We start from the raw sequence: 10,872 nt of genomic DNA on the forward strand, positions 1-10,872 counted from the left end.
CATACAACATTTCCCAACCCAAATTTTTCTCCATCTTAGCTTGACTAACCGAGAGCTGACCACTTTAGCTTTTTTTTTTTTTCTTCATTTTTAAATCATGATTTGAATCCTGATTCATCTCTAACAATGGTATTCCGATATACAATTTACATTAAATGTACAACAACCTCCAAATCAGTCCGCAACATTTACGACATCAATTTGAGTCAATAAACTTTCATTTCCAACATAGAATTTCACGACGGACGACTAAAACAATAAGCGATATTCATTTGTTCGTTGTCATGTAATGTGACCCATAATCATCTATCACTACACATAGACATGTATTAATGATTCTTAGCCATCCTACAAGAAGTTTACTCAACAACCCAATCACAATACCCATTTACACGGCTAGCACACCCATCACACAACCCACTTCCAATCATACTATATTTCATGATTTCCAACCATTATAAGATACTACAACATGAATATAACCTCATAACACAAAAACATAATGAATGCTTACCTTTCTTCTTCAACTTTCCAATAGCCTAGGGTAAAGACCTTGGAAGATATGACATCGAAGGTGGATGCTTATAGAAAGGAAGAATACGACAAGAGAATGGTAACGAGTAACTTAAAGGATATTATAAGGGATAGCGAGGCGTCTTTTGCGATTAGAAGTTAAGACGTTGGCAATAGAGTTATTGGCCAATGATATTGTGATATACAAGTAGCAAAGGAGAGGGATAGAGGATCTCCTATAGTAGAATATGAAAAAAAATAAAATAAGGGTAAGTAAGAAAGGGAAAAGAGTATGACAAAATAGCTACCAGTGAGTTAGTACGTAATAAGAGCGATGGGGGATTGAATAACAATGCGGTTGTGTGATATTGGGGGTACATTACGGAAAGATGGGTTGAGCCTAAAGTACCGATATAAGATTTAACACCAAAGGGCAAATAAGACATGGCCATGGTTGAACAACAAAAGATCTATCCCGATACCGGCGTAAGATAAGAGAAGAAGCCAGTTAAAGCATAAAGACTAGTGGAGGAACGACGCTAAGGTATTTCTCGGACACATTTGGGAACCTTCGCATATTCTTGTAAAGATTGCAACCTAATGAGTGACGGAAAGTTAAGAGAAAAATCTGAATAAAGGGCACAAGAAGAGTTTGAATTAAGGACAAAGAAATATAATATGCCTAAAGTATTACAAGTTAGATTAAGGGAACTATAGAACGGCTTAAGCAAGATGATCGGGACTAGCCGTTGGTTACTAAGATGATGAACTTATATGTCAAATCTGTCGGAATTATACCCAATTAATGATAGACGGTACGAATGCGGTTGTCCTCGGAATGTCCACGGAGGCTGTGTCTAGTAAGTCTTGTTTATCGGTGTGTTGTGCACCACATCTATAAAGGAAGCTACAGGACATTTAGGATGTTACCTTTCTTTGATATCTAAGATCGTGCGATAGAGCCTAGCCATAGGAAATGAAATTCCTTTTACTAACCCTTGATTTCAGCTGAAGAACGGCATCGATAGAAGAAAGTGACTGATAATATTGGAAGCTACACAGTACACAGGTAAGCAATGGTATAAAAGATGTATGTCGGGTAAGGTATTTGAAGTACGATTGAAATATAGAGTTGAAGATTGAAACGGAAAGTTAACGAGGAAAGTGTAACGGGTGCGATTTGAGTTGGACATGTGAGGTAAGTCTCGACATCTTTATACTTTTACTTGAAATTGTTAGCCCTGTGTGGCTATGATACGATATGATATATGCGTATATATGTTGGCCCTGTGAGGCATTGTTGGTATTTCCTGCGTGGTGTTCTTGGTTTCTGTGAAGTCTCATACTATTGTGATACTTAGACAATTTATTGCAATGGTTAAAAATGTGTTTTCTACTTCTGTCAAGGTGCTCAGAACAAATAATGGGGGTGAATTCTTCAGTTCTGAATGTCAAACCATGTTGGCTGAAAATGGTATAATTCATTAGTCATCCTGTGTTTACAAACCTCAGTAAAATGGCCTTGCTAAAAGAAAACATAGAACCATCTTGGAAATGGGAAGGGCACTAAGATTCCAAACCTCTATTCCCTTGAAGTTTTAGGGTGAATGTGTGTTAATTGCTGTCTATCTCATTAACAGACTTCCCTCTAAAGTCCTTAAGTTCAAATCACCCTTTGAGATGTTATATTCTCATCCACCATCTCTCAATCATATTAAAGTCTTTGGGTGTCTGTGCTATGCTACTTGTCCAAAAATCCTAGATAAGTTTTCACCTAGATCAATACCAATTGTTTTACTTGGCCACTCTTCCACTCAAAAGAGCTATGTCTTATATGACCTTCACTCCAAGTAAATCTTTGTAAACAGACATGTTGTCTTCCATGAGGATATATTCCCTTTCCAACATATGCAAACCTCAAATGATCCTATTTTTCCTATTTTGCATCCTTAGAGTATGAGCAGCCTCTTAATCCTAGTTTTGACACTCAGTCAAACAATGATGATTCTCCCATGTCTTCTTCTTCTCCCATTTCTGATCCTACATATGATACTCTACCTGCACCACCAACTACTTTTCATGATCCAACATCTATTTCACCACCTACTTCTACTATTGCACAAGCTGATGAGTCTGCACCTAGTCTTGATAACACTTCCTCTTTTCCTAATCCTGACAGCCCTGCTAATCCTTACCCTGTTATAATTCTGCAAATCCTGACCTTCCCACAACCTCCTCAAATCCTGTTCCTTCCAAAAAATCCTTTAGACCTAGCAAGCAACCTCTGTGGATGCATGACTATGTGATTGATACTCCATGTCAATATCCCATATCCTCCTTTGTTTCCTCTAATCACATTTCCCCATCCTATAAGCAAGCTATCTCTGCATATTCTGTTCATACTGAACCTACTTCCTTTAGAGAGGCTTCACTTGACCCTCAATGGGTTCAAGCTATACAATTAGAAATTAATGCCTTAGAAGATAATCACACCTGGAGTATTGTTGATTTTCCACCTGGCAAGAAGCCTATTGGTTGCAGGTGGATTTATAAAATAAAGTACAAATCTAGTAGTGAAGTGGAGAGGTTCAAGGCTAGATTAGTTGCCAAAGGGTATAATCAGAAGGAGAGGCTTGATTATGGTGACACTTTTAGTCCTGTGGCTAAAATGGTGACTGTCAGATTAGTTGTGGCATTAGCTGCTGCAAAGCAATGGTTCATCTACCAAATGGATGTCCATAATGCTTTTCTCAATAGAGATTTGTTAGAAGAAGTGTACATGTAGATTCCTGATGGCTTTGCTAGATAGGGGGAGAGTAGTAAAGTTTGCAAACTCCACAAGTCATTGTATAGGCCTTAAACAGGCCCCTAGACAATGGAATCTGAAACTAACTGAATCATTGCTGAGCATGGGGTTCCAACAAAGTCATTATGACTATTCCCTATTCACCAAGAAGACAAACACTGACATTGTTGTAGTGCTAGTGTATGTTGATGATTTCTTTGATAACTGGAAATAATCCAAGATTGTTAAGTGACACTAGAAAAGATTTGCAGAAGAAGTTTAAAATGAAGGACTTGGGGGAACTCAAATTCTTTCTTGGAATTGAATGTGCAAGATTAAGCAAAGGCATTGTGTTGTCTCAGAGGAAGTATGCTCTAGAATTAATAGCAGAATCTGGCTTAGGAGGAGCCAATCCTGCTGGTACTCCACTTGAGATGAATAAAAAATTAACCTCAGCTTTGTATGATCAGTGTATTCCCAAGGAAAGCAACTCCAAAGAGAACATCAGATTCTACCTGATCCTAGTAGTTATCAGAGGTTAGTGGGAAGACTGTTGTATCTCACCATGACAAGACCTGACTTGTCATTTGCAGTTCAAGTGCTAAGTCAATCACTGTCCCAAAGTATCTCATATGGAAGCAACACTGAGGGTAGTCAGGTAACATCAAGGAAGCACTAGGATTGGGATTGCTAATGCCATCAGAAGGTACAAATCAACTCTCAGCCTTTTGTGACTCAGATTGGGGTGCCTGCTTAGAAACTAGAAGGTTCGTGACAGGCTATCTAGTTTGAAGGAGCATTAGTCTCTTGGAAGTCTAAGAAACAGGAGATTTTATCAAGAAGCTCAGCTGAAGCTGAGTTTAGAAGCATAGCAACATGTGCAGCTGAAATAACCTGGTTGCTTGGACTGTTCAAAGATCTTGGAACACAAATAGATGTCCCAGTGAGCATGGTATGTGATAGCAAGGCTGCTATCCACATTGCAGCCAATCCAATCTTCCATGAAAGAACTAAGCATATAGATATTGATTGTCACTTTGTTAGAGAAAGAATATGTCAAAGAATGCTGAAAACTGAGTATGTGAACACTAAATATCAGCTGGCAGACTTGCTTACAAAAGGTCTAGGAAAAGCTCAACATCAGTACCTGCTGAGCAAACTTAGAGTGATCAACCTATACAAACTATGAGCTTGAGGAGGAGTGTTGACATATAGTAATAGCGAACAAGCTACCATGGTTAGTTAGTTGAAGTGTAACTACTCTAGTTAGCCAAGGTGTTACAGTTAGTTGAGTGTAACTACTCTATTTAGTCAAGTTGTTAGAGTGAGTTAACTCATGTGATGTATAAATTAAATGATTGATGTATATATACTTGTATCATGAGAATAATAATACACTTGATTCATTTGTCATAACACACTGTGTAATTTTTCTCTCTCTATAACCGTTTCTATCTTCTTTCTCATTTCCCTTTTCTTTCTTCCTTCTTCTTCAAGCTTCTTTGCTATCAATTCTATTAGCTTCAAACCTCCATTAATGGAGTTATCATATATTTGGTTGATTCATTCCCTTGCTAGTCATATCAATTAACAAAAAATCATACGCAAAAAGAATATGCACATCATGGAGTCTTGTATAATACAATTTGCATTTATAGTATATTGGTCAAGTTATCTATAATTAGGATAAACAATTACAAACTCAACATATATCATTGGCATGACCCACGCTTAGTGGAATTTCTTTTGTATCTCTTAAGTGTTGTCATGATAATGGTGACTGTTTCCTCATACATGCATGTTCTTTATGAAATTCGTATAGTTGCGCTTGTAGAATTGATTGACTTTTTATTTTTATTTTATTCAAACGTCCATCAAAGACTCTTGGCCCTTAAACGTATTGTCTCTCAAAATCAGTGAATATCATGCAGAGATCCTTATTCTCCTTATAAATGTTCATCAATGTAAAAATACAACATTTGTTATAAGTTCTTTCTCAGCCTTGTAACGTCTCTAGATGGTGCTCAATCACATCAAAAGGGATGCGACTGATGTTTCTTTGCCTGATACATATTGTCATCTTCCTAGAAGTTTTGTTAGTATTAAGTGGGATTTGTTAAAATTTAATAAGTTTTTGGGCAAGGCACAATAACTGTTACTTGATTAATAAATGGCAGTTAACTTCAAATTATAATAGTATATTTGAATATAGAACATCAGTAAAACCACAAGTAATCAAAAGTAATAAACGATTCACAAAGCAGTCATTAATAGTTCATAAACATGATTTTTCAATCTGTTCAATCCATCTCATGACGTTTGTGACAAAATTGATCTATTCTTGGAATTTACAAAGTATCCAGCAAACACAGATGAAAAAGTAGCAGCCACGAAACGGGAAAAAACAGGCGCCATAGACAATGCACCTTGCCTCATTAAGTGTTTAACAGATGAACTGGGAAGCTTTGGGACGACAATTCATTTCATTATAGACCACTAGCATAAATGGCTCAAACTACTGATTCCTCAAATCTTCACTCTAAATTGTCCAGCTGAATCTTCCAGCATATTGGATCTACTTCAGCCTGTGTTTAAAGTAAGATAATTTATGATTAGATCAAGCAAAACAAGGTATTTTCATTATCACAACAAAGATAATCAAAAGCTATAACGCCTTTTTTATGTGTCAATTAAATGCGTCTGAAACTGCATTAACCCTTTAGATCAAACAAAACCAGTACTAGGTCATCCTTAGATAAAATATGCAAAATTCTAATTGATTCACATTATGATATATTCCTGACAACCACATAAGTACCTCACATATTTTCAGAAGGAAAGAACGTACCTGAAATGGTTTTTCTCTCCATTGGAAGACACAACCCCGCACTTCTAAATGTTGAAGAAGAGGTTGTGGTAGCAATGATTTAAACGATGTCTGCAGCTTAACTTTAGTAAGTCCACCGCAAGCCAGCAATGCAGCTCCTAGTCCACCAGGAGATAAACCTTTCAGGTGCAGGATTGTCATGTTCTGCAGACCGCTGATGCTGGCAAGAGACAACAGCCCCACATCTGTCACTGAAGTGTAGGATAAATTTATCTGTTTGAGGTTTGGCGAGAAGTGAGCAAGTGGAATCATTCCGGCATCATCAATGCTTTGGCACTTCTTGATATCTAGTGTGGTAAGTTGCTTACATCCCACAGCAACAGCTGCAAGACCTAAAGATGTGACAAGAGGACAACCTCGACTTTCAAGTGTATTCAACTTTGAACACTTGGATAAGGATATGAACGAGCCATCGGTAATACGGTTGCAATAGGCAATATTGATCATTTCAAGGCCAGTACAACCGCGAGCAATTGCTAATATTCCCAAGTCAGAAATTCCAGCACACCTGTCAATAAGAATAACCCAGTACTCAGCACACTCTTATCTCTTGCACAAGATATGTAGTGTTACAAAATCACAAATAAAGGCCCATGAACTGTGAAATACGTACCTATATAAGTCAAGCTCCTTAAGATTTGAACAGAACATGCCAATGTGGATAAGACCCTGGTCGGTTATGTTCAGACAGATCCCCAGCTTTAAGCTGGAAAGGCTGACACACTTGGAAATGGACTTCATGCCTGCATATGTAGGACATCATAAGATACAAAACGAGGATCTAATTACAACAAAAGCCTGAGACCTTTAAGGCAAAGGGGTGACCTTCATCATCAATTTCGTTGTCTGTAAGGTCAAGCTCTTCAAGGTACTGGCATCGCTGTCCAATTAGAACAAAAGCTTCTATCGGGACTAGAGTACAAGACTCCATCCTCAGAGAAGTAAGGGACGCACAGGAATTCGTTATATGGGAAATCGATACGTGAGTTATCTTGCGACAACAAGTAATATCAAGCTTCCTTAAGTCTTTGTGCTTTGTTACGAGGGAGCAAAGACCTTCATCTGTCACTCCTAAACATTTGCTTAAGCTCAGTTCTTTAAGTGAAACACACCAATTTCCAATAGCTTTTAGTCCAGAGCAGGTAACTTGGCAACCATCTAATTTAACGGACTGCAACCTGGAAAGCTTCTGCAAGCTATCTGCGACAGCTGGCGTTACCTGAAATACCAGTAATCTGAATCATCAATCAAATTAAAAGGCATACTACTGAAAGATGCTCAAGTTCATTTAGCCTTACAGGAGAACCATATGCTAATATGAGTTGCCGCAGACATCCCGCGCAGCTGGTGAGAGATGACAAACCCACATGACTAACATTCTGACAGCTCGACATATCAAGTGTCTGAAAAGATCCAATATAAATAAACTGGCATTAGTCAATAGTATCTTGTGGAGAAGAAGTTATTATTGTGTGTGAGGCAACACTTGAGTTGCACATAGTCCACTTCTTTGGGACATCTGACAATTAGGTAGAATTCTGAGTGCGTAAAATCCGAGTCACCTCATTTGTTAACTATCTCAAAGAGCTTATAGTAGTGTTGGCACAGTGGGTCCCCAGTTATTGACAAGGCAATTAGGAAAAAAAGCCATATATTTGTACATCTGAAAGACTTAGTGCTTGAAGCTAGGACAATATCACAGTTTTTAGGGCAATGTTCCTTTTTGTTTTATGACCGGGAAATCACACCACCCTTCTCCACTTAAATACCAGACTTAATTCGCTTGGAACAGGGTCATCTGTGACCTAAGTCACAAGTCCCTCAACCTTTTCCAATTGAGCTAAGCGCCTGAGGTTTTTGGCAATTTACACACAACAATATCATCTTTATCTTTTACTTTTCATTTTTTCTGAAGGAGAGAAAGTATGAGAATCAAAGTCTGTTAAACAGAGTCTTCCAAAGTACATACCTCCAGTGACTTGCAGCCTTGCTCGAGGGATGCAAGGCTGTCATCATCAATTCCATAACAACCTTCTAGAACCAAATCTTCAAGATATTGCAGTTTCGAGATTGATGATAAGCATTCATTAGTGATCTGTGTAATGAGAAGATTAAAACATTATTGTATGTCCATTACAGAAAGCCTAGACAAAAAAAAAAAAACGAAAAAGGAAATGTAATAACAGAACACAGAAACAGATTACATATATCAACTTCATAAATACAGCCAGTCAGTGGAAACTTGGTACATCTGGAATTTAAGTTCTGAACCAAAGTTGTGGTAATTACAACACCAACAACTACTACCACACCTTAATCTCAAGCAAGTTGAGGCCAGCTATATGAATCTTCACTGTCTATGTCCCTCTATTTAAGCTCATGTCAAAGTCCTGGTAAATTTGTAAGTCAAAAAGGGACTTAGAAATCACATGAACAGAACTTACCCATCTGAAGAAAGTCCTTCATGGGCGTCACAATTCTCATAGACTATGATAAAGATATCAGTAGGAAATCTAAACATGGTTAACATTTTATTTATACGGATGGCTTCTTGGCCAGCTTGTGTGTACATTGACTAATCCACTAGGTACCTACTAAAACATGGATTAACACTCCCTAAGCTGCAAAAATTATCTTCACTAAGCTACATTTATTCTATGACATACAATGCGTATTAAGTTTCATGATACATCAGAATATAAACCAAAAACCGGTTCCATAACCATTTTGGTAACTACGATAGACATCCCAGTCACTTGTACTGGCATAAGCATGGATTCGCAAAAGACAAGTTAATCAGATAAAACATCAATCAGGTAATAACTTGGCAGAATATGACAATGAGAAATCAAATAACAGTACTCAAAAGAACTCAAGAAGACTGAACACACACATCTAACTGACCAAGCAAGCATTTAGGGTGTGTTCGGTATGGAGTTTTCCCATGCTCGGTTGGTCAAATTTAATGGAAAACATTTTCCTAGCCCTAGAGAAAACATTTTAGGACAAGTGACACTCCACATTGATTGTGTCCACCCCACCCTCCAACACACCTTATCTTTCATAGTATTTGTCTAGATTATACACAAACACCTTTAGGATAATATTTTTTGCTTACGTATCGAACACAAGAAAATAAGTAAAAAACCCACTTATTTTCCCGGAAACATTTTTCATGGACATCATTTTCCTTCATACCGAACACTATAATCCTGCAAATTATTATCAACCGAAAATCAACCAATCGACGAGCATACTGTCTAAACAAGTTCAAATGAAATGTATTAGACAAACAAACTTACTTACCATGAAAAATGTATAATATATTTGAAAAGAAACATAAACACAACGCAACCTCAGCTTCCCTAAACAAACTCACAATCCAAAAGAATACACAACACAAAGTAAAAGGAACAAAATTAGAGAAAGAAAAGCTCCATTACCGGCAAGTAAGAAAGATCCAGCGTGCGAATCTCCTTACACTTAACAGCAATCAAACCAACACCAAGATCACCAACACCTAAACACCATCTCAAACTAAGCAACCTTAACTTCCTACATCCAACAGCAATACAACCAAGTCCAATATCAGTTATAGACTTACACCTAACCAACCACAACCTCTCCAAATTCTTAGCCTCAGCTAATGCAGCAGCACCAACATCTTTCAACTCAGTAGCATTTGACAAATCAATTTCAACCAAATTCACACAATTCATCACCAAACTAGACAACCCCACATGTGTAAAAAACTTAGACCTTGAAAGATTAATTGACCTCAACATTTCCTTGCAAAAACTAGCCACAACTGTGAGTGAACTGTCTGTAATTCTAGGACAAAGTGAAAGATCAAGATTGGTAACTTGTGGATATCTACTAAGTATCTTTGTTAAGTGTTCTGACCTAAAGGGTTTCAAGATTTTCCTATGATGAGATTCAATAGCATAAAAAGATTTGCAAACAAGAGAAAATGATTTTTTGTCAATTGGATTGTTGACAAAATCAAGAACTGAAAATACAATTTCTTCAGATAGAAGATCAAAGGGGTTGTTGAAATTGGATTCTTGAATTGTTTTTTGCTTCTTCATTGTTCTAAAGATTGAAACTTTAGGGATCATTTGAGCTAAAGATTGGAGCTTTATGCTGTAAATTAAATTGTAGCTTGGATTTGGATAAAAAAGAGAGAAAATTGGAGATTTAAGAAGATGGGTAGGTGGGGATTTTTATTGTATATGTGAATTTTGATTAAGAAGCAACCGTTAACAGAAAAACACTGGCCTAGTTGAGCAGTTTGAGAACTTAGTGAAGAAGAAGATGAAAGGATGTCTCAATTACTTTATTGTCCTTCTTGGTCATTTCCATTTTTTGTTGAAAGACCTAAGTACCCTTTTATTAGTTTGGAGAAGGGAGATTTTCATGTATAATAACACCTACCCTAGATGATGTATGTGTTGTTTTTCCAAACCAACCTAACTTTGTAATAATTTTTCTCACTTAGCATTAATTTTCACTTAGCTTAACGGGTGTGTGGCAAGAAAGTGTTATCTCTTAAAAGCGCGTGGGAGGAAAAAATAAAACTAAAAGTGGTTGTATAGATGAGATGATATATTAAGTTTTAATATTTTATTTTCTATTTTAAAAAGAGAGGTTCTACTTCAACAGTTCCCACTATTTTTCTTCTTCTTTG

At 37.1% G+C, this 10,872-nt stretch overlaps 1 protein-coding gene across 1 annotated transcript; it reads right to left on the minus strand.

Moving 5' to 3' along the window:
• Nucleotides 1–5,518: 5,518 nt before the first annotated feature.
• On the minus strand, nucleotides 5,519–10,508 carry LOC132049792 (F-box/LRR-repeat protein 3-like). The gene is made up of 7 exons (XM_059440726.1): nucleotides 9,629–10,508; nucleotides 8,155–8,280; nucleotides 7,484–7,588; nucleotides 7,011–7,404; nucleotides 6,799–6,928; nucleotides 6,147–6,693; nucleotides 5,519–5,883 (listed from the first exon to the last, which is right to left on the minus strand). The coding sequence occupies exons 1-7, from the start codon at nucleotides 10,301–10,303 to the stop codon at nucleotides 5,833–5,835; spliced, it is 2,028 nt and encodes a 675-aa protein (XP_059296709.1). The 5' UTR covers nucleotides 10,304–10,508; the 3' UTR covers nucleotides 5,519–5,832.
• Nucleotides 10,509–10,872: the final 364 nt, after the last annotated feature.

Source organism: Lycium ferocissimum, chromosome 3 (genome assembly GCF_029784015.1).
Source record: "Lycium ferocissimum isolate CSIRO_LF1 chromosome 3, AGI_CSIRO_Lferr_CH_V1, whole genome shotgun sequence".
Lineage (NCBI taxonomy): Eukaryota > Viridiplantae > Streptophyta > Magnoliopsida > Solanales > Solanaceae > Lycium > Lycium ferocissimum.

Coding starts and splice junctions, on each gene's coding strand:
- LOC132049792 (XM_059440726.1), bottom strand. CDS start 10,303: ATGATCCCTAAAGTTTCAATCTTTAGAACAATGAAGAAGCAAAAAACA. Junction 8,281..9,628: donor TGGATCTTTCTTACTTGCCG/GTAATGGAGCTT, acceptor CTCATTACACAG/ATCACTAATGAATGCTTATC. Junction 7,405..7,483: donor TATTAGCATATGGTTCTCCT/GTAAGGCTAAAT, acceptor CTGGTATTTCAG/GTAACGCCAGCTGTCGCAGA.